This window comes from Hoplias malabaricus, chromosome 18 (assembly GCF_029633855.1).
Source record: "Hoplias malabaricus isolate fHopMal1 chromosome 18, fHopMal1.hap1, whole genome shotgun sequence".
Lineage (NCBI taxonomy): Eukaryota > Metazoa > Chordata > Actinopteri > Characiformes > Erythrinidae > Hoplias > Hoplias malabaricus.
This window is the reverse complement of record NC_089817.1, coordinates 15,443,487-15,468,544: the sequence shown is the minus strand read 5'-3', so window position 1 is coordinate 15,468,544 and position 25,058 is coordinate 15,443,487. Positions and strand designations below refer to the sequence as shown.

The following is a 25,058-nucleotide window of genomic DNA, read 5'->3' as shown; positions in this document are numbered from 1 at the left end:
ACACAATCCAACATGTGCAGTGGCATGTGCAATGACACAAGGCGATTTCCAATATGTATGTGAGACATTAGCAATAAATAAGGAAGGGGGACTGTGCAGTTAGCAGTACGGTAAAGTAAGGTGCAAATTTGTACATTTTGGAGGAGCAGTAAGGTGCAATTATGTCCGTATTGGTATGAAGGCAAACATTGTGTTTAGCAGCAGTTTTTCAATTTTTGGTATAAACGTAAACATTGTACCCTTAAAGTTTAGCAGCAACATGTTAATGTTATCCCGCTGGATAGCTTTAGCAGTAGATGTCTATACAGTTTGAAAAACGTGAGATTTTATGTGGGTGTGTCTGCGTGCCTGTGTGTGTATGTGTTCGTGCGTGCGTGCGTGTGTGTGTGTGTGTGTGTGTGTGTGTGTGTGTGTGTGTGTGTGTGTGTGTGTGTGTGTTAAGCCGGTCCAGTCACTGATGTGTGCATTTGTTGTGGGCGGTAGTCATTGAGGCAGGACGCAGAGGACTTCTTAGGCATGGGTATGATGATGGTTGTCTTGAGACACGTTGGGATGGTGGCACAGCTCAGGGATATGTTGAAGATGTCAGTGAAGACCTCCTGCTCTCCTCTATAACTCAAAGTTTAAGCACAACACTCCACTCAGCTCTAAAAGCGATACAAACCTGCTAGACTACTCCAAAGCATAATATGAACTACCACTGTCTTCATCACACCAAAATATATACTTAAATAACTGCATAAGCAATTTCTACAGCACCACAATGAAGTAATATGACCAGTTAGCACCTTAAACACACTTTCAAAACAATGCCAGCATACAACCAATCTCGCAAGAGCTCAGAGATTCTTATTGTTTTTAAAATTGACGTTCCCGCCGGGTCCAAATGTCCCATTCGGTCACCCTCTAGCTTGAGCCTTAAATCCCCCAGGACACACCAACATTCTGGGCAGTAGCTTGGCCAATCAGAGGGCTCCTTATGTGTGGCCAATCAGGAGGCATTCTGTATATTCACGAATGCTAAGGAGCCCGTCATCTCTAAATAGATAAATATCGTCTAAATAAATAGGCCTAAACATACACAGGCTCATACATCCAGCTTAAGATGACGTTAATAGAGAAAAACTGAGAAAAGGCTTTCGCTGCCATTTTAAAAGTATTCTGTCATGAAGGTTATTCTTTATGTTAGTCAACTTTTTCCCCCTTCCTTATATTGGTGAATTTGTACAAATTTGCAAGGCTCCGAAATCAAGGGTTTACACATGCCTTAAATACAAGTTTTTATATGCATTAAATACTGCCACAAAATTGCAGTTGATGTGAGGCCCCGAGAAGAACCCCATTGTGGGGCAGTTTTGTTCAGTTCTGCCTCTGTGGCATCCCTCAGTTTCAACTCTATAGCTATAGAAATAGATTCACATTATGCAGATGGCCAGGGACAAGACAAGTAAGGGGAACCAGACAGAAGTGTAAGTATTGAACCGGACAACGATTTGGAAATGGGACAAGACAGGAATCTGAAATGTGACAAGACATTACACCAGAAACTGGCTGAGTATGTGACAACACAGGAGATTGGACTTTAGGCTAGATGAAGTTATAAACATAAGACTGCACATGTAACTGGAAACAGGACAAGTCAGGAGACTGGGCAGACACAAGGATGGATTCGTGACAGGTAAAGAGACAGAAAGAGAGGGACTGAAATTTAGAAAATGACTGGGACAGGAACAGGGACCAGAATAGGGACAGAAATGCCAGGGGGGCACCAAGGCCTGACTGACAAGAATCATAGGGATAGAGTCAGGGAGAAGCAGGACTGGGGGAAAAGTGGATGGGACCAAATGTGTGAATGCATGAGAGTCTTATGCTTAAGCTTTGCTTTTTCCCCCTTTTGCCTCACAAAATTATACAGTGACGGATATTCTACGATACCCAAACCGGGAATGGACAGCAGAATCAAAAACAGTACTGCAAACACCTTACTTGGTAAGATGTCCAAGAAAAAGGCTAAGAAACTGTCTTGGTTAAATGTCCTTATTTCCATGTGGGTGACAGGGCATTAGTAGGTGGTACTGCAGGTTGTTTCAAGGGAATTTGCTAGTTAGTTTCAATAGTGTTCTGGGTAGTTCTGGGGTATTACTATGCAGCTGCTATGATTTACTGGTTTCAGATCAGTGTACAATGTTTGCAGTAACATAGGATGGTTTTATAGAAAGTCTTTTTCCTAATTATGAGAATTATCTGATTTATGACCATGATAAAATAAATCTGGTTTCTTAACAAATGTGTCAAATACCAATGGGCAGGTAATATACTGAAACATCCAGAAGCTCAACATCAATCCACTCAATATGATTTGATTAGGTTTAACCAAAAAAGTAATAATAATAATAATAATAATAATAATTTTTAAAAATTATCTGCCAAAACACCAAGAAGCATGCATCTGTGATTATTAAAAAGGTCTATTTATGGTGATATGAAAAGGTCCTGTGGTGAAGTCCTCACTTCAGATGGTCTCTTTCACAGAAAAAGGTCTTGAATTGGAATGGTGCAAAGTCATACCAGTTGGAGCAGGCCTCATTAACACCAACGGCACCTGCTACCTCAACTCAGTGCTCCAATGTTTGACATATACACCTCCCCTCACCAACTACCTGCTCAGTAGAGAGCATTCCAGAACATGTAAGTCCTACATCCTGCTCGATTTCTCAACCAAGGCTCATATTTTCAGTTTGCATCAGCCTTTATCACATGTCTTTTCTATCACACAGGTTTTAATTCTGGATTTTGTATGATGTGCATTATGGAACACCACATCATTAGTGTGCTTGAACACTCAGGCCACATCGTAATGCCTGTTGGTGTTGTCAGTCAGCTGAGCAGTAAGTGCCAGTATTGAAATGCGAAAATCACAATAAGGCTAATGTTTTCAGTGAACCTATGTGAACTGCTATACATTGAAATCCACTAACTGGGATGTTTTTATTACCATTACAGTGATTGCACCAAATTTTAAAAAGGGGGACCCACAAGATCCTTTACATTTTTATTTTCATGCATGTAAAGCAATGTGCGACAGCCAGCACAATGGATATGTGTAAGTGCTACTGATACCTGGAACATTTTAATTGTAATGCAAACTGCTGTACTGTACATTGCTCAGTATATTTGTATGCAATTATTTATTCCTGATGTTGAATGTTCTCATCAGACTGAAAGGACAGCCAGTTCCGGGCTCTCTGGCTCTACATATATTTGGAGGCAATCTACAGACTTCAGGTGCGTCTGACAGTGTGTTTGTAAAAATAAGTGTTAAGTCCGATATCTCTTTGGTATTATATTTTAAAGGGCCCATATCATAGGAACCATACAGAGGTCAGCCAGTCAGAACAGAGATAATTTACATATTCTCAAATACAGTTATTTTAATATTAAAGAGCATAGAGATGAAAAATGTCTAAATTGAATTTAGAAAATATTAGAAAAGAAGAGGATATGAGCCTTTTAATTCCCAATTACCAACATGGAAGAGAAACAAAATTGTAGAAAAACTTTAGTCTCCAATTTACTTTCTCCACTCTTCTGTTAAAATGAATGTAATTCTATAGGTTGAGGTCATTATGTTTTTATCATTGTCCTGTTATGATTTTTTGTTGTTGTTATTTTACAGTCACGTGTGCAGCCTGCAGTTCACTTGCTTGTAACACTGAACCTTATTGTTTCATTCCCATCAATATTGAGGTATTACTCACAGCTGTTTTGAGTTAAAATACAAGAAAACTTCACTAATCTTTCAGAAACATCATTAATTGAGATGTTAAAACAGTGTTTCTCCAAATAGCAATGATTGTTTGGCCCAAATGTGGCAAAGTCCACCTTATATAGGCCAGGTATTAGTGTGTTGTGGAAGAAATATTGGCAAAATTGATACTTGGCTCATGTCTGGCTCACACAACACATGCCAGTCCCAGAACTGAGATTGACTTTAGCTCGACTTCTGCATACTCATAGTGTATACTATACCTATCATGTAAACAATAAACTGAAATCTACACCATTTATATTGAACCATTTATATTGATGTATCTAATGCACATTTCAACACATCTCATACTCAAAAAGTAGTAAATTATTACATCTACATTTATTTTTATCTTAAAGAATATTTTAATAGTCTTTTTCCTTGTACTTTTCAGGCTGTGGACAGTTTTACAGAAGCTGTTAGACAGAAGTTTCGTCAGCATGATTTGCACAATTCCTACACATGCTGGAAGTACGTTTTTATCAAGATATATGTCTCCATCTTTAGAATGTTAGTGCCATGTAAAAGCTTTCTGCTATAAATCTTTAACATATTGAACTCTCTCTAATTGTTCTAGTTGTAAAAACCTTTGCAACGCCTCCGAGAAAGTCCAGGTGCAGGACCTCTCAAATGTGCTGGTCTTCCAACTTGTTCGTGCTGATAAATTTAGGAACAAAATTTCAAAGGTACTTCAGAATTTAGGTGTGTTTTGTACTTAAAGCTTATTAATTATTGAAAGGCATTTGTTGTTCAAAAATTGCCCAATTTATTTATTTACTTTTATTTGGGCCAAAATCAGAATCTTTTTTCAGACAAATCCTCCTGGAATTGCCATTAAATTGTAAATGATTCTAAAGAAAAATACTGGTTTAATGTTAAAGTTTGACCTGATTCTAAATTCAATTGAAGGAATTTTTATAGCGTGGCAGTGACGAGGATTTGGTGTAGTCTCCCTGTGTCTGTAGGTTGTCTTCTGCATGCTCTGGTTTCACCTTGCAATCCATAAAATCATTTGTATGTTTATTGGCTGTGTGAAATTGTCCAATGGTGTGAGTGGAGTGTGTGAGTGACTAACATGTGGCCTTGGTTCACTGAGATTGAGTTCCTATATTCAGTGTGTAGCACTGCCGCTAAGAAACACAGAACTTCACTAGTTGTGCCCTTTTCTGTAAACTGTGCTGATCATTGTCATTTTAAATGTTGTCTATTTGGAAAACCTTTAAATGAATGAAGCAATGCTAGTTACAAGTATTTAAGGCTTTCTAGACACTAAAGGTGCTTAAATGGTATTGCTATACAAATTGAATATATTTTATTATAATAGCAATTCCTCCTTGCACAGTATGTGACGTATCCAGAGTATTTGGACATGAGACCATACATGGCTGAATCCAATGGAAAGCCAGAGGTCTATCGTCTTTATGGAGTAGTGGTTCATGCTGGTGAAAGCTGCTATTCTGGACATGTCTACAGCTATGTCAAGGTCAGTCACCATCCTGCATCCTTTCACAACACAGTACCTGCTCTAAATGTGTTTTAAAATTAAAAATTTTTTTTAATTTAAAACTGAAACACTTATCTTGTGGGCATCTTACCTTTTAGGCCAGTGATGGACACTGGTACAAAATGGACGATGACACTGTGTCTTTGAGGAGCAGAGAGTCAGCACTGGCACAAAAAGCTTATATTCTTTTCTATGTCAGGTAAATATGAACTTTTTCACACATTATTAGAACAATAATGAAAAGACCAATAATAGTGTGTGGTTATTTTGATTCATTTTTGTGCAACAATGGTATAAGAAATTGTCTTGAGCCTCTAATCAAAATTAGCATCATCAACACCCTTGTTGTCATTTGTTGGGCAAAAAGTAATTGTTTCTGCAATTAAACACAGCTGTATTGTTACAGTCTAATTGCATTAATACAAGAAAAAATTAATAATAATAAGAAGAAGAATGCAGAATACACAGATGATGAGCTCAAAAATATTTTCCTTCAGCTGTTGCTTACCAGAAACAAGATACTGCTGAAAGAACTACTGAAAGATTATCAAAAATGATAATATAGACCTATATTTGTTCAAAAGTATTTAGTCAGGTTTTATGTCTTGCAATTTTACAAAAACACTAAGCCACTAAAGCCATTCTCCTCAGTGGTTTGATGGAGGTGAGAAAGTTTTAGCCATGCTTATGGCTTATTGTTTTAACTTTTTGGCATCGGCAGATAGGAAAAATGTCAGAAATCAGTATTTGCCCACAGTTCAGATATCATTGCATCCCCACTGATTACAGAAATCATATATGCAAGTAATCTATCCAACACTGATGGAGATTTCTGTATGAATTAAACAGAATAATACTTTAATTAATTGATCTGTAGGTCACCAAAGCAGAGTAACTGTGAAGAACCAGCTCCCCTGAGCCACACTCTGGGACAGTGTACCTCAGACACACTGTCTGGACCTGATTCCAAGTCTGTAGACATCAGAAATGGACAGAGAACTCCATGCAGTGATGGTGACAACACAGCAGCCTCAAACTCAGTATCAGATGACAGTCTGGACATGAGGGAGTCAGGCGTGAATAGTTTTCAACACAGAGAGTACTACCAGCCCAAAAAATACTGGAGAGATAAATACAAACATTCTGAGAGGAACCAGAGAGGGAAGAAAAGCCCCATCAGCTGTGACTCTCCGGGTGAAGGATCAAGTAACCGCAAGAGAAAATATATCAATGATAACTCTGAGGAGGACGTTCCTGCAAAGAAGAGAAAAGGTATTTATATCAGATTCTTCATGACCTGTCATCACTGATGAACATGGCTTTACTAAGTTACAGTGGATTTTCATATCAATGCTATCAAATTGTATATCCATAGTTATGCTGTAGGTGTTTTGGTTAAACATTTACATATACAACAGCTTTGAAACTGAGTATGCAGCTGAGTACTCAGTTTAGGCTCCTGATAACTATGTATTTTTCTCCTAAAGGAGACAGCAGTTCCTGTGACTTCACTGTGTGACAGAAGCTGGTAGCTGTGGACGCAGCTATGAAATGAAAGGAGGATACATGTGGTCTCAAGCAAGGTAAAACTTAACAAAACAAAACCTGTCAAGTTTTAAGAAACTGTGAATTAGGATTTTGTAAATATGAACAAATTTTGAATTTGATGTTGCGACACACTGAAAAAGTTATGACAGGTGCAAATTTAGGAATTTAGGTCTTTCACTATCAACGATGTCAGAAAAACTGTCACTGTGTTGGTATCCTCAAGGGTACAAATACTGTATAAGGGATATTACATATGTTAATTACGTATTAGTATTCAACACTCATTCTTCATTAAAGGCACACAAATGGCTGCACGGGAAGGCCGCATAAACTGATGTAGTGCACTACACAGGGAGCAGGGCGAAATAGAACGGAGCCGGTGGCATCCATGTTGTTTAGTGGAGCACCCGGGTGCACGCTTTAGATCCGCGCCACTGGCGAAATATAGGCATGGCGACGTTTTTCGTATCTGCTTTGGCAACATCTGATACACAATTGGTTAAAGGTTTCTGCATTAAACATAACAGTGCTAATAGCTGGTTTGTTGACGCTATGATAATAAATATTTCTGTTTTAAATGCTAATGAACACAGCATCCTGGTCCTGAAAGCCTTTAAGGCAAATTTTACAAATATTGGTAACATCAGCCTGCATTATGTTGGATTAGTTTAAATCATTTCATTAATTGGTCGCTTCCAACGAAAAAAGTTCCACAGTTCAGCCATTGCCAGTTTTTTTTCAGCATTGCTTGAATTTTTAAGCAATCTTTGCACTGGGGATAAACAGGACTTCACATACATGGAGTTTTATGGGATGTACTTAACATCACAGAAATGTTTATCTCTTCTATGAGACATTCTTTTCACCACATGTAGACTGATATTCCGTTTGCTAGACTGACATTAGCCCCATACCCCCAAAAATAACAGAAACTGACTGAGGGTTATGTTCTGTTTGCTGCAGGTTCTTATTTGCCAGTGTACATCTTACATTGCTGAAGACCAGCTGTTCCAGTGGGCAGAAAAGGTAATCAAATAGTAAGTTCAAAGAGGAGTATAGTGAATAGTTAAAATTTTTAGCTTGTTTCCCAGTTCAGTTATACAAATTACTTTGACTGATAGTGAGATTTGATTTTGACCACAAGGTGGAGTGATTCCCATCAAACATGTTTTGAAGTAAGATAAAGAACAAAAAATGTGGTGATTGTTTGTGAGGTAGTTCAAGCTGGCTTCCATAAAAAAAAAATAAACATAGGACATTTTAATATTTAGATTCTTGTGTGCGGCACATCTTAATTTCTTAATTTTAGTGAAGCTTCTTACAGGTTTTACATTTATTAAACCTGTTTAGTTGCACATACCATTGCCATACTTCAGCACTATGAAACCTACCTGCTCAAAAATGAGTTTGATACTTGAATACAACCTATTGCATGTATATAAGGTTTATTCTCACAGCTAAAAATATATATTTATATGTAATATCTCATAATGGAATCCATTTTAAATCACCACTCAACAATGGGCACTGTACTACAGGTGTTGGGCTGCATTCAGAGGAGAGGCCTGAGTGTGACATTGCTATCTGACTCACCTCTGGCTGAGTATAAAACCCCAGAGTACCTGAATGGAAGTAGTGCCCCATTTCTGCGTGCACTGAAGACCAGCACTTACACAGGCAGTCTGCCCTGCCCTCTGCTGGAACAGCCCAACATCATCGCTGGCCTCCCCGCTGCAGGTAAAGCCCACTTCAGCAGCCCTTATCTGGGACTGAATCTAATTACACTCTTGCTCACGCTTTATCATTTGCCCTGTCTTCATTATAAAGCAGCACTTTCAACAATTACCATCTCTATCTGCTGCATTAATTCTGTTGATCACCCACATTATGACATTATGAAACATTTTTTTAATGCTAGAAAAGAACAAAAAGCTTATCGACTTAATTGGGTTGTTGCTGAAATCGTTGGATAACTGTTTGAAATACATGACTGTATAACGCACTTCAGTCAAATCAGCAGTATACTTTCCAAACGATATACTTGAAAGACTCAACAGAGGAGTTTGTTAAAAGTTTTATCTTTAATACACAATAAAACACAGTTTCAGTTTTTTTCACATTCCCTCAAAGTTTATTATGCACAGGTTTATTCAGGTTTTTGTAAACTGCTGCAATTCTGTATTCAGGAATATACTACTAGTTTTGTCTCTGAAAGCACCTGTGTTTGTTCCTCTGGTTCTCCAGTGCTCAGCCACTGTCAGGTGCATCGCATCCCAGCTGTGCTGTTTCAGTGCTTCACTGATGTCGTCCACCCAGTCTCAGTAACCATGGAAACCTATAAACCAGCCTTTTCATGTCTCAGCACATCAGTGAAGGTGAGGACTTGCCTCTTGTGTAGTTTCCCCATCCCCAAATCTATATTTGATATGTTTAGTTAAGCTATGCTATAATGTAGGGATGTTGAAGTTACACCATACCTCTATACAGTTGCACTGAACTGTTTTTTAAATTGAGCTTTGGTGGGTCTGAAATTGAACAAATTAGATTTTGAGAGATGATAGACATTAGTCATTACTAGCAAAGGTGTCTTTGTAATAAATAATGTGTATGTAAAAAAAAAAGTGTAGTAATAATGTGTAAAGGTATTTAATTACATGTAAACCTGACTGGTACAAATTTTTGTTTAGTTTAAGTTTCTGAAAATTATATGCATAGTGTCTTTTCTCAGACATTATCCCATCACAAATGGAATGTTTAAGTAGCCTAACTGGCAGCTAACACAATCCAAAATACAATTAATTTCCCTGCTCATTTAATTTTATTACAGTCTTTGGATGTTGTACATTCACAATGGTCACCGCACAAGAAAGAGAGGCAGTAATTCAAAGTTTACACATCTAGAAGTAATTCATTATATCCTCTAAAAAATGTTCTTAACTGCTAAGGTTAATGGTTCAGTAGTGCACTCTAAAAGTGAGAAATCCCCTTTTGATTAAGCTTTTATTACTACATGCACTTATTATAAGTTCTAAATCAAATCCATCCATCCATCCATTATCTGTAACCGCTTATCCAATTTAGGGTCGCGGGGGGTCCAGAGCCTACCTGGAATCATCGGGCGCAAGGCAGGAATACACCCTGGAGGGGACGCCAGTCCTTCACAGGGCATCAAATCAAATCATTGCAATTATTTTTTTTTTATAAATGATCTGACACTACAATAATATAATAACTATTTTGTTGAATGCTTGTTATGAGCAAAATGGCTTTTTTCTTTTGTAGATATTTTAGATTTGATATATGCTGAACTATATGTGATGAATTAACAACATCTAGCCTTCAGTTTACCTCATTAGATTAAGCCATTTGCCGTCTCCCCTGTATTAAATAATTAAACAAAGTGGTTTCAGACATGATGTTCATTTAAAAAAGGAAAGTCAAAAAGTAAACTCATTCCTAAATAATACACCACACCAGTAAACACATTCTCAGAATAATCAAGATTTTTTTTTTCTTTCTGTTCTACCCTAGCTGGAGGCCTGTCCAAGTGTGGAGATTCTGCAGAAATTAACCAGGATTTATGATGCTCAAAGCAACTTGTACATATAGAATTAGCGTTGGAATCTGTACTTTGTAATATGTTTTTCCCTTGTAATATATATTTTTTACAGCAATTAAACACTGCTGTGTGAAAATTACAAATATGTTCTTCTGTTACTCGGTTTCAATCTTTTAATTTGATAAATATTGCTTTTGGGACAGAAGGTGGCACTCATTCAAAAGACTTGGACTCAGCTTCAGCGTTAGTCTCTAGAATACTATTTATGCATGTAGTTCATGGGTTTTTGAAAGCAGATTACATTACACTGTGACCCTTGAGAAACTCAGCAGAATTAGTATAAAAATGTGGCGAGAGTCTGAGTTTATCACACTTAATGGACCTTCAGCATTTTCAGTTTTCTGTATGCCGTTTGTATAATAATAACACCATTTTCAAAAAAATGTGCATGTGAATGTAAGGTTTAAGTGAGCTTACAGGATTAGTGGTCAGTTTGTATCAAGTCCATTATCCAACTCCATATTCACGAAAGAAATCATTAGTAAATCGTAAGAAAGTGAATGGTAACAAACCATTTTTCCCATTTAAGGAATGGTTTTTAAAGTTTAAAGAACCTCCGTGTACATGTCCAAAAAAAACTGCATGATTTAAGCCTTTCGTCATCATTTCAATTATGTAATTATTTTAGTTACATTTGAACCATGCTTTTGTATTAGTGGATATACTTTATACTGTCAGAAAAACAGTATTGTTGATTTCATACACCCCATTTCATTTCTATATCTTACATTATGTTCTTTCATTTCACAGTGTCTATAATGTAAGATTACAAATATGTACCTCTCATTCTGGAGAAGAGAATGTAATGTACCTAACGGAAAAACAACTGGACTTTAAAACCATTGCTTTACATTAACATCATTTGTACATTTAATGACCAATAATGTACCTCTACCGTATCTTTTTGGTGTATGGACTACATCTTGATCATTAGTTGTGCTGTACATTGATATATTTGGATAAGTGTGGGTTACATTTCTTAACTTAATGTGAAATAGATTCACATTATGCAGATGGCCAGGGACAAGACAAGTAAGGGGAACCAGACAGAAGTGTAAGTAATGAATTGGACAACGATCTGGAAATGGGACAAGACAGGAATCTGAAATGTGACAAGACATTACACCAGAAACTGGCTGAGTATGTGATAACACGGGAGACTGGGCTTTAGGCTGGATGAAGTTATAAACACAAGACTGCACATGTAACTCGACACAGGACAAGTCAGGAGACTGAGCAGACACAATGATGGATTCGTGACAGCTAAAGAGACAGAAAGAGAGGGACTGAAATTTAGAAAATGACTGGGACAAGAACAGGGACCAGAATAGGGACAGAAATGCCGGGGGGCACTGAGGCCTGACTGACAAGGATCATAGGGATAGAGTCAGGGAGAAGCAGGAATAGGGGAAAAGTGGATGGGACCGAATGTGTGAATGCATCAGAGTCTTATACTTAAGCTTTGCTTTTTCCCCCTTTTGCCTCACAAAATTATACAGTGAACTTTGACGGATATTCAGCGATACCCAAACCGGGAATGGAGAGTGCTAACCACAGCAGAATCAACAACTGTACTGCAAACACCTTACTTGGTAAGATGTCCAAGGAAAAGGCTAAGCAACTGCTTTGGTTAAATGTCCTTATTTCCATGTGGGTGACAGAGCATTAGTAGGTGGTACTGCAGGTTGTTTCAAGGGAATTTGCTAATTAGTTTCAATAATGTTCTGGGTAGTTCTGGGGTATTACTATGCAGCTGCTATGATTTACTGGTTTCAGATCAGTGTACAATGTTTGCAGTAAAATAGGAGGGTTTTATGGGAAGTCTTTTTCCTATTTATAAGCATCATCTGATTATTGACCATGATAAAATAAATCTGGTTTCTTAACAAATGTGTCAAATACAAATGGGCAGGTAATATACTGAAAAATCCAGAAGCTCAACATCGATCCACTCAATATGATTTGATTAGGTTTAACCAAAAAAGTAATAATAATAATAATAATAATTTTTAAAAATTATCTGCCAAAACACCAAGAAGCATTAATCTGTGATTATTAAAAAGGTTTATTTATGGTGATATGAAAAGGTTCTGTGGAGAAGTCCTCACTTCAGATGGTCTCTTTCACAGAAAAAGGTTTTGAATTGGAATGGTGCAAAGTCATACCAGTTGGAGCAGGCCTCATTAACACCAACGGCACCTGCTACCTCAACTCAGTACTCCAATGTTTGACATATACACCTCCCCTCACCAACTACCTGCTCAGTAGAGAGCATTCCAGAACATGTAAGTCCTACATCCTGCTCGATTTCTCAACCAAGGCTCATATTTTCAGCTTGCATCAGCCTTTATCACATGTCTTTTCTATCACACAGGTTTTAATTCTGGATTTTGTATGATGTGCATTATGGAACACCACATCATTAGTGTGCTTAAATACTCAGGCCACATCGTAATGCCTGTTGGTGTTGTCAGTCAGCTGAGCAGTAAGTGCCAGTATTGAAATGCAAAATTGACAATAAGGCTAATGTTTACAGTGAACCTATGTGAACTACTATACATTAAAATCCACTAACTGGGATGTTTTTATTACCATTACAGTGATTGCACCAGATTTTAAAAAGGGGGACCAACAAGATCCTTTATATTTTTATTTACGTGCATTTAAAGCAATGTGTGACAGCCACCACAATGGATATGTGTAAGTGCTCCTGATACCTGGAACCATTTAATTGTAATGCAAACTGCTGTACTGTACATTGCTCAGTATTTTTTGTATGCAAATATTCATTCCTGATGTTGAATGTCCTCATCAGACTGAAAGGACAGCCAGTTCCGGGCTCTCTGGCTCTACATATATTTGGAGGCAGACTACAGACTTCAGGTGCGTCTGACAGTGTGTTTGTAAAAATAAGTGTTAAGTCTTATATCTCTTTAGTATTATATTTTAAAGGGCCCATATCAGAGGAACCGTACAGAGGTCAGCCAGTCAGAACAGAGATAATTTACATATTCTCAGGTATAGTCATTTTAATATTAAAGAGCAAAGAGATGTTGGAAAAATGCAGAAAAATGTCAAAATGGAATTGAGAAAATATAAAAAAAAAAGTACAAGATGAGTGTCAGGCTCGCGGGGCAGACTGACGGAGGCGGATGCACTTGCTAAAACATAGTAAACATTTATTTAAACAAATGTAGCATAACAGTATTTGAATTAGTTATGTTTAATGGTGATTATCAGTTATAATTATTATTATTATTATTACTGAATTTAGATAACAAAAATATTAATAATTTATCAGAGATTGAAATACTGTCAATGCTAGGGGTGAGTTTTCAGGATTTTCAGACTCTTAGGAATAGACTCCACACACCGTATTATTTCAGATAATAGAAAAAAATTATTAAGAGGAATGATAAAAAGTTGATAAACATAGCAAAATCATCAAAATCTCAAAGTTAGTATTGCAATGCTAACTGAGGCATACGTCAAATAGCCATCCTCGCTGTAGTACAGCTCAGGGCCAGTGAACGTGAAGTTGATGTGTCACAGCGACAGCGGACAAAGGTGGAGGCAGAATTAAGTCAGCTTCAGCATGAAATGGCTGAAAGGGAACACCCTGCCCCAGGTCACTCCTAATGTGCCACCTAGCGCCGCTAACGAAAGACAGGACCAGCAGGAAGACCGTGAGGATCAGGAACCAGACTCAGGGACCATAACCTTTAGAGCTGCTGTAGCACCTCCTCTGGTATCAACAGGTAATGGGCCTGCCCCTGTGTCTCCTGTCAGCCGTCCATTCCAATGGCCTGGTAGACCCAGAACACTGCAACCCAGTGCCTGGCCCCCTCAGCCTCTACACTCTCCCGGTCCTTCATACAAGGACCTGGACAAAATCGCACGCAATATAACCCGCTTTGATCCCAAACCAGATGGTTCTAATGATATCTTTTCTTACCTGAAAGATATTGATTTCTACCTACAACTGTTCCCCGGAATCACAGTAGACGACAAACCATATGTGATTAAACTGACCTCCAGCCGAGACGTCAGTAACTTCATTGAACGTCAGCCCGACTATGTGAAAACATGATATGATGTGCTTTGCCAAGCATTGGAGGACGAATTCTCCAATTACCTGTCAAAGACAGGACTGGCCACTGCTTAGAATGTAAAACAGCAACGCCAAGAATGCGCCAACCCCTCAGCAGTGTTATAACAGACTCAGACAGGCATATTTTGGACCTAGAAATGACTCCGGAATGGAGGAAGAGTTCAAAATCATTATTCATCCAAAACCTCCATCCCCACACTAGTCATCAGCTGGGAGCCTCAGCTTTCTTTCACACCCTGTCTAGCAGACTTTGCGTCCCTTAGCTCTCAGAGGTTTCCTAAAATCACAACGAAATGCAAACGAACGGTCTGAAATACCCCAGGTCGTAAATGTCGACTCCAACTCCCCACCTTTAGAGTTGGAGGGTGCTACCCAGGCCGATCCACAAAGATCCGCCCGGGACCCTTCACCGACTCCATGGTCCAGTGAGGGCCCAAAATCTCCTCCGCCCTCAAACCACTACAAACGCGAGACAGAAATCGCGGCAAAGATTACTGGAACCCTCGGGACAGGTCTGGGTATGGTCGTGACTATTACCCTGCAGAAAACCGTGTTGTGGGCCACGGAAAACCAGCATATCCCCATAAGGGATATGAGCGAACTGCTCAGAACCAGCCTTCTGATTCTAATAAAGAAAAGAAGGAAAAATACTGGTATCAAAATAAAGAAAGATAAGGACCAAAGATAAGTCTAAAGGCAAGGAATTTAACTAAGGAGTTAGAAAAAATCCGGCGAATGCTTGCAATGATTTGCAAAGAGAAAATGAAAAAAATCTGACGTTCTATCTATCACCTCTGTGCCATCTGACCTAGAGCCATCCTCTAACAACGCAGAAATGGTAGAGTTATGTAGGAGAGGTGATAAGTGAAGCTCCGTCTTCTAGTGTACCGTGCGATCTCCTTGTGGCCCAAACAAGCGCTGAGGACCAAATGGTACAGGGGGGTGACTCACAAACACCCTCCAGTGCTGTCTTGGTTGTTCAGTTAGACGGCAGGGAAGGTTTAACGCCAGATGACCCTTCGGTCATTGAAGGCGACACGCCCGTCCAACAATTCATGGGAAACTTAACAGAAAAAGGGGTTGCACGTAAATTCTATTTGTCCACCATTGGGAGGCCCTGCTGGACACTGCATCAGATGTCACCCTAATGTCTTCCACCTTGTTTCGAGATTGATCATGTTCTTGACCAGCTCACAACAGCAGGTGCGAAAATATCACTCTTCAAAAAAAAAGTGTTGCAGAACAAAGGTGAATTATGTCGGTCTGCTTGTAAGCACTGATGGCGTTGAACCACAAATGAGTCAAGTGCAAGGGGTAACAGACCTCACAGCACCAACCAATCTTAAGGAACTCTGTAGTTTCTTAGGAGTATGCAACTACTCACGCCAGTTCATCGAAAACAATGCAGACTTAGCCCGTCCAATTTATGACCTACTAAAAAAGGATACCCAATTCACCTGGGGCGAAGCCCAGGAACAAGCCATGCATTTGACTTGGAGGTACGTTACGCAGAAAACCATAAGAGCCCTCTAGGCACAGGCCTTGCCTCCTGCAGCAGTGCAAAGGAGACAATCCTTCCCAAGTGCCACAGACTCCGGAAACCCTCGTACCTACTGTGGCTAACCACCACTATTTCGACCCTAACACATGCAAAGACCTTGTCACTGCATACATAGATGGTTGTTCGTTCCGCCGAGAACACACACTAATGGCAGGGGTGGGTATTGTCAGAAATAAATGGGTGGCCTCACGAACCCCTAATTTTCAAATTGGGTGCTCAGTCCTCCCAATATGCTGAAATAGCAGGAATTCAGTCTGCGGTCCAGAAAAGTATAAAAGCGTTGGTGGTCTGACTCCAACTAAGTGCATCTAAGCTTCACATGCCACTTGAAACTGTGGAAAACCGACAACTACACCACATCAAACAAAAAGCCATTCAAACACAAAGAGCTTTTCGCAGCATGTGAACACTTGGTAGACACACATGACCTGCAGATCTACTGGAAGAAAGTGAGGGGCCACTCCCAAATCCCGGGTGATGACAAAAAAATTCAATGACCAGGCAGATAGCTTAGCCAAACAAGTGGCCTCAAACAGTAGCGGCAGCGTCACCTGACAATGCTAAAAGTACCATTGTCTCTATTAACCCTGCTTTTTCTGACGCCGACATAATTGCTCTCCAGGCTCGGGACCCGTCCATTTCCAAAATGCTTATGCATTTCTCTGACCCATCTACATGTCTCATCTCGGCTCAAGATCTTGACACCATACCAGGCCTTAAAGACCTATACGGCACCAGAGCGTCCCTCCAAGTCATCAACGGCTTGCTTGTTCATGCCACTGACTCGCACACTTCACCCGCATTCGTGGTTCCTCAGTGCCACAGGGGGGTGATGCTGATGTATGCCCATGACTCCCCATCTGCAGGACACAAAGGGGTCAAAGCAACACACCATGCACTCCGGCAGGTGGCATATTGGCCCCACATGGTAAAAGATGTGGCTGATGACATTAAATTGGTAATTGGTATGTTGCCAATTTCATCCCTCAAATCCTCTTCATAGAGCCCCCTTGCAAAAGGAAGGGTTATCGTTCCCTTGGTCAAACCTCCAGATAGACTGGGTTGGACCACTCATCCGAACAGTGAGAGGTAACAAGTACTTCCTCACAGTCATGTGTGCATTCACAAAATGGGTAGAATGCCTCCCCGCAGCGAATGACACAACACTAATTACTGCCTACTTACTGATGAACCATGTCTTCTCACGGTTTGGCCTACCCAACCTTGTCGACTCTGACAGCGGGACACATTTCACAGCAGAGGTCATGCAGCAGCTCTGGCAACTCTTAGGAGTAAAAGCCAGCCTTCACATTAGCTACCATCCTCAAAGCTCAGGTCAGGTAGAGCGAGTCAACTGAACTGTTGTTAGCATACTGAAAAAGTATGTAGCAGCAAAACAGCGAGACTAGCTACCCCTTGTACTGATGGCCATACATGCGACACCACATGATGCGGTCGGGGTCTCACCCTTTGAGTTGATGACAGGGAGACAGATGACGCATCTGTTGTGTACCAGATCAAAATCAACAAAGGTCAGGGCACTGCTGAGCTCAAATGGGTCCACCGCAACCAAATCAGGCCACACAAAACCCCCATCCCAGTAAACATTTAGTCGTTGATTCAACGTTGAAATAAACTACTTGACTGTCGTCTAATCAACATTTTCTTAAGGTTGAAAATGAAAATTGAAAAGACGTCCAAACACAGACGTTGAAAAGACGACTAAAAATGTCACATTAAAGACGTCCTTTTAAAGCCGTTATTTCAACCTTGAAATCACGTACCTAAATGTCGTTCAATCAGCGTTTTTTTAAGGTTGAAAATGAAAGTTGAAAAGACGTCCAAACACAGACGTTGAAAAGATGACTAAAAAGTCACATTAAAGACGTCCTTCTAAAGCCGTTATTTCAACGCTGAATCATGTACCTAAATGTTGTTCAATCAGCGTTTTTTTAAGGTTGAAAATGAAAGTTGAAAAGACGACTAACAAAATCACATTAAAGACGTCCTTTTAAAGCCATTATTCAACATTGAAGTCACGTACCTAAATGTCATTCAATAAACACTGAATTAAAGTTGAAAAGACATCCAAACATAAACTTTGAAAAGACGAGTAACAGAGTCACATTACAAATGTACTTTCAATGTACAGTAGGTTCCATTAAGAATTTAACGGTTCAGACTGGATTTTAATGGTGTCTACATCTAATAGTTTTCATCATGTAACCCATTAGCACTTAATGGTTCCTAATAGTTTATCCATTATTTCTTTTAATAGTTTCCATTATGTAACACTTCTATTAGTATTTAATTGTACCTGTCAGTTCCCAATCCCGGTTGGAAAAAACATTACACCCATAGGTAAAAGAAAAATATTTATAAACATATTGGCAAATTTTTGTAATTAGCCCAAAATATGTGACTCAAACATGGCATACATGGCATGGCATACATGTATAAATGTATTAAAAAAAAAAAAATATATATATATATATATATATATATATATATATATTATTCTGTATAGTATTCCCGCCTTGCGCCCGATGATTCCAGGTAGGCTCTGGACCCCCCGCGACCCTAAATTGGATAAGCGGTTACAGATAATGAATGAATATTCTGTATACAATTACACATGTAAATGAAACAAAAATTTGCATACTAAGAAAATGAAGTACAGATTTGAACAAAGTACAAAGTATAGAGTGTACAAAAGCTTGTCACTGGGGCTTTACCTCTTTTAGGTACAATACAGTACCTTTCAGTGTTCTTTTATGTAGTCATGTTTTTGTACTAGTTAATGTACTTGGAACCATAAGGGGCTCAAATGTATCATTAACATTAGCTTTATATATACCACCCCAGTGACAAACCATTTTGTACCCTGTGGTGACAAAAGTGTACCAGATTTATTAACACAAATCTTCATAATGGGTGGCATGGTGGCGCAGCAGTTAGTGTCGCAGTCACACAGCTCCAAAGACCTGGAGGTTGTGGGTTCGATTCCCGCTCCGGGTGACTGTCTGTGAGGAGTTGGTGTGTTCTCTCCGTGTCCACGTGGGTTTCCTCCGGGTGCTCCAGTTTCCTCCCACAGTCCAAAAACACACATTGGTAGGTGGATTGGCGACCTTCTATAATCAACAGTGTATGAAACAATTACTTATGTAAAAAGGCAAAATCAAAAATATAGCAATTTTTAAATGAATAAAAATCCACCTGAAGAGGAAATACGCAAAACTGACATTTTAACATATACATTAAATTTTACCTTTTTTTATCTGTTTAACCCAATACATTTAATTAATGACAGTGGAAGGAAATTATTGCTTGTTTTTTATTGTCTTGTTTTAATTATTGCTTGAGTCACACTCTGCAACTCCATGTTTAAAATGCATCTCTGAAGAAATGTCATGATGTTTTTAGGTGTGCAGGGTATTCAATTTTGAAGTCGTGATACATACAGGTGTTTGTGAAGAAGGCCTCATCTACTGCACTATGACAGCAAACCTCAACTCAGCTTTCACCACACTCTGGCTTCCACTGGAAACACCAGTTTCCCAGTCCTGATCTTTCAGGTGAATTATCAGATATAATGATGTAGGTTCACCCTACAGAAAAACAGAAATAGACTTGGCATGACACACTAAGACATAATACTGACTTTCCATTGACTGTGACTATTTCAGTTGGTGTGGCAACAGTTTACTTTATCTCACTTAATGAGGGGGTCAGAGTTGTAAGTCAAGAAAAACAAGTTTATTCCTAAGTCAATGCCTATACATCATGAAGAAAAATGCTTTCATAATGATCCCATACCTATTAACTATTAATTTACATTGGTGCCCCCCTCTGTAGTTTGGTGTTTTCTTACTGTGTCTGTATGGGTTTCCTCCCATGATCCAAACACACACTGGCAGGTGGATTGGCTACTCAAAAGTGTCCATTGTGTGAGTGCGGGAGTGAAATTGTGGGTGTGTGGTGCCCTGTGAAGGACTAGTGCCCTGTCTAGGGTGTGTTCCCACGTTGCGCGTTGTGACTTCAGGTAGAATGTAAATATTTTGTACCCACCACAACCTTGAACTGGACAAGCAGTTGAATACATGAATGAATGAAAGCACAGGAGCCACATTGATGCAATAGTTGTTAAATTATTATTTATACATGAATGAAAACATGAATGAATGAAAGCACAGAAGCCACATTGATGCAATAATTGTTAAATTATTATTTAGGTCAAATGTTTAAATCAAACCTGTAAGCTTTGAAGTCCTCTCATCTCAACGTCAATGTGGTGATGTGTATTTTAGGGAGTACAGCTGTAAATCCATTGCTGAACTGGTGAATTTTGTTCACTGTTAGAGTATGGATTCCATCAACCTCATCAGACAACTGTAAAAACAAAGCAGAACACAATAGATGAAAGCTTTATTATAATAATCCAGTAAATTATATCAATAAAGACAATAGTGTAGCGCAAATAAGATAGAATAAGGAAACGATATTAGACAAATATTAATATAATAGAATATTAATAATAGTCTTACAGTAAAAACCTAATATAAATCTAGTATTATATTATAAATATTATAATAATATTATACATATTCAGAATTATAAAAGATACAATAATACTTATATGATGTTGGTTCACTTGCTACCAGCACTGGGCATTTGTCAATGCTGTTGATGCATCTGTTGACTTCCTTGTCTGATAAAATTACCAAAACTTTCAGATCTCTGCAACATTGAAAAGTGGCACATTTTCTAGCTTTTGCTTGAGTGACATATGCAAGGTGTGCTGGAGGATGGACAGTATTGACTCAAAACATGTATGCTTTCATTAATAATCAGATCACAGCTTATAAGTTTTAAAATATTATACTAATTCTACAATATAATAAAATACATATTTGCATTAGTGTTCCCCACAACAGTAATATTTCACAGTTAAACCTTTGGGAACATGAACATACTCCAAGTTAGTTGGATACCTGAGTGGGAAAAAAATTGTCAGTCTAACAAAATATTGTATCATATGTAAATGTTTTGGTGCACCTGATAAAATTTATATGTATTGATTTTCTAAGTAAAAGTAATAACAGAGTACAATACATTGATATTTTACACACAACTTCAGATAAAAGTACCGTTCATCTGATGATTTTCACATATTTGGAAAAGCACAAACGTGGCCTGTGCAAATGGTTTTGTATGATTTTACTTTCCAGCCCAGCACTTCTTTTGATATTTGGTTAACATTCGCATTGTTAGCAAGGTGGCTTGCATGTTACTGCAACCCAGACCTGCTGAAATAAATGTCAAAACATTACTGTTAATAATGTAATATTACTTTGAATTTTTTATACAGAATGGGTTAACTATTATCCTCCTCTACTCCTTCACTTGTCTTCACTGAGATGCTAACCTAGCATAGCTGTTTCTTTGCTAGAGCTCTTTAAATACTTATACTTTACCAGAATGAGTGAAACTAAAGTTTTATTTAGATTAAATATCACTTACCTCTGAATATACGAGATAATGCCTGCTTCCACAAACCATTGAAAAATCATCCACTGAAACTTATTTTGATGCTGTATTCAAACTCAGAGTAACCATTATATGAAGGGTAGGGGCTCTCTCTCTCTCAAACACACACATATTATTTCTCTCTCTCTCTCTCTTAACTGATTTAAAACGCATTCCGGACGTCCAGTGACAATATTAATTTGTCCCAAAATAACAGACACATTTTGGACGTCCACTGACGTTAACTGGTCCTGAAGTAACTGACTTGTTTAAAAACGCATTTTGGACGTCCACTAATGTTATCAGTTCGTCCCAATATAACTGACTTGTTTTAAACACCTTTCAGACGTCCATTGACATTATCAATTGGTCCCGAAATAACTGACTTGTTTTCAATGCATTTCGGACGTTCATTGACGTTATCAATTGGTCCCGAAATAACTGACCTATTTTCAACGCATTTCGGACGTCCATTGACGTTATTAATTGGTCCCGAAATAACTAACCTGTTTTCAATGCATTTCGGACGTCCATTGACGTTGTCAATTGGTCCCGAAATAACTGACTTGTTTTCAATGCATTTCGGATGTCCATTGAGGTTATCAATTGGTCCCGAAATAACTAACCTGTTTTCAACGCATTTCGGACGTCCATTGAGGTTATCAATTGGTCCCGAAATAACTAACCTGTTTTCAACGCATTTCGGACGTCCATTGACGTTGTCAATTAGTTCCGAAATAACTGACTTGTTTTCAACGCATTTCTGACGTCCATTGACGTTATCAATTGGTCCCGAAATGACGGATTTGTTTTCAACGCATTTCGGACGTCCATTGACGTTGTCAATTTGTCCTGAAATAACTGACTTTTTTTCAATTAATTTTGGACGTCCACTGACGTTTAAAATATGTCCTTGACGGGCCGACTCCTTTTAGACCTCTTTTGAACGTCCAGGGACATTCCTTGTTTACTGGGATGGGACTTGTAGGGGACACTAACGTTTGTGTTATAAACAATAGAACCAAAGGCAAGAAGAGTGTTGGCTAACAAAAAGCTACAGCCTTCTACTCCCAAACTTAGTTCTTCTATCTCTTTTCCCCTCTTCCTCTCACAAGCTTCTAACCAGACCGAGGACACTCAGGGTGCAAGATCCTAGTCCCTCATCATCAATTATTGTAAACTGTTTATCCTACACATAAAACTTTTATCAAAAGGGGGGGTATAGTGGTAAATTTTTCTAAAAAACGACTTGCCATAAGTACCCAAATCTAATCATGAGCATTTCTCCCGGTAAGATGGCCCCGCTGCTCATTCTCCTGATCATCGGCTCCCTAGGAACCATCGTGCTCCGTGAAGTGATTGAACCGTGTCCGGACTCCGAGATAATACTGAAAGACCAGCCAGGACTGCTAATCACTAATTGTCGCCTCCATACCCAGAAAGTATTCGTGCGGTTGAATCCCACCAAAGCATGTAGGAAAAACCTACCGATAACTGACTTACAAACTGGCCAGAATGGAGCTAGATGGACTGAGGAAGCTATCAGCCATGCCGAAGCTGACGTAACTCATATGCTCCACCAGCTACAAAAGTTTACCGTAACGCAATCAGATTTAATTGGTTTTAATAAACGATCTAAACGTTTCATAGGGGGATTGCTAATGGCAGCTGCAACTGTGGGATCACTACTGAGCCTTGGAACGTCTGCTGTCAACTTAGCCACTGTCAAACGTCAAGTAGGGGAATTGCAGGCTGAAATTCCAAACATTAAAACCCAATTAAACAAGCAGCAACAACACCTGCAAACAATCAGGCAAACCCAACATGTTATGTTATATTCAAGTATATACGAAGTATTAATTCTAGGATGTTCTATTTTTGCCAAACCGTAAGTGATTTTTATTTCTCTGGTAATTGAGACGGTCACATGTACTCCCCAGACCCAGGAAACCCAGAGAACGGCGAACTCCCAAGTGGGCGTGACCGCTCCACCTATGAAAAAGGAGTTAGCTCAGTTCTCAGCTTTTTTTCTTCTACACACTGCGTTCTGCTTTTTCTATGCTTCTACGCTCTTCCCTTTCTGAACTGATGGAGCCGACTCTCAAGAAGACTCTTAAAAGACCAATCTTCATGCGAACTGACAGGGGACGCCTTGTGTCAGTTAGGGGCTTGCTCTTGAGTATGTCTGTTAAGTGGTCATCTACGCACTTGGCCACCATGTGTTCATGACTGACCTGTCAGGCTTTCTGCAAGTCCAGGTATCGCATCGCTGGTGAGGCTGCTCAGGACAGAATGCTTCATCCCACAAACTATTTCCATATACCTCCGGGGGAGAAGTTCTTTCTGCCATGTTAGCTGTGTCTGACTGAGATGTACCTTAATTCTATTTAATTAGGATTAATCCCGTTAACCCCTTTTAAATTAACCTGAATTAAAATTCACCTGTACTGAGTACCCTAAGAATAAATGCTAGTCTGTATGATGTTCGAGTTCACTCGTGAATCTCTAAAGGAAGATTGTTAGTAGTAGAGTGCGGGGGGGATGTTGATATATGCAAGTGAGTCAAAAAGGATACAATTTTTTTTAATAATTAAAGAATAAAAAAAATTTAAATTGAAGAATTATTAAAAATGAAATTATTTTTTTTTTATTCCCTTTTAAATGTGTTTATGAACTGGTATCAAGTTAAAATGACAATCTCTAATTACTGCATACCGTATATTATAGCTGTATCAGCTTACTGTGTTTCAAAACCTTCAATCGCAGTTATTCAGATATGCAGAGTTAGAGACGGCCACTAAACTGTAGAACCAGGTTTGTGAATGGGAAATAAACAACTTCAATTGTGATAGCAAGTTTCTCCACTAGAAAGAAAATCTAAATGGCAACAGCAAGCTTCCGCATTGGAGTTGAACTTAAGTTGCAATACCAGACCGGGACACCAGAGAACGACAAGCAAGTTTATAATGCAGTGGTAAACAATGAACACCAGTCGGTGCTGGTGGGGATTCAAATAACCACAGCACGAGCAGACACAATGTAACACGAATGGGAATTTCCACTGTAGGGGGAAGTTAACACTAAAGGGCGTTAACAAAAAACTTTTAAAATGGGAACACAGATTTCAAACACTACCCAGCTAGCAAAATTGTATCGGCCCACACTCGGGCCGAATCACGCACGCCGGAACAAAAACACTCGGCCCGATACCGGCACGCGGAGTCGGCATTGTCTTGGCCGTACAGTGGGTCGATAGTTCTGGCCCGAGTCTGGGAAACTCTCGGCGCAGACTCGGCCGAGTGTTGTGGCTGAGGCGCGGCTCAAATGACTCGGCCCTAGTCCGGCAAGCCATAACTAAATCGCGATAACCGGACCACGGCC

General features: G+C 39.1%; 1 protein-coding gene and 2 long non-coding RNA genes across 3 annotated transcripts; 2 read left to right on the top strand and 1 right to left on the bottom strand.

Annotated features, from left to right (window-relative positions):
- The first annotated feature begins 7,236 nt into the window (after positions 1-7,236).
- On the top strand, positions 7,237-10,513 carry LOC136675148 (proteasome assembly chaperone 1-like). Its single transcript, XM_066651574.1, has 4 exons — positions 7,237-7,886; positions 8,399-8,597; positions 9,105-9,235; positions 10,392-10,513. The coding sequence occupies exons 1-4, from the start codon at positions 7,806-7,808 to the stop codon at positions 10,467-10,469; spliced, it is 489 nt and encodes a 162-aa protein (XP_066507671.1). The 5' UTR covers positions 7,237-7,805; the 3' UTR covers positions 10,470-10,513.
- A 2,128-nt stretch (positions 10,514-12,641) lies between these two features.
- LOC136674535 (uncharacterized) lies at positions 12,642-13,210 on the top strand. Its single transcript, XR_010796060.1, has 3 exons — positions 12,642-12,764; positions 12,854-12,964; positions 13,080-13,210. It is a non-coding gene; the product is annotated as an uncharacterized lncRNA (long non-coding RNA).
- A 5,884-nt stretch (positions 13,211-19,094) lies between these two features.
- On the bottom strand, positions 19,095-20,556 carry LOC136674277 (uncharacterized). Its single transcript, XR_010796032.1, has 3 exons — positions 20,404-20,556; positions 19,613-19,759; positions 19,095-19,282 (listed from the first exon to the last, which is right to left on the bottom strand). It is a non-coding gene; the product is annotated as an uncharacterized lncRNA (long non-coding RNA).
- Positions 20,557-25,058: the final 4,502 nt, after the last annotated feature.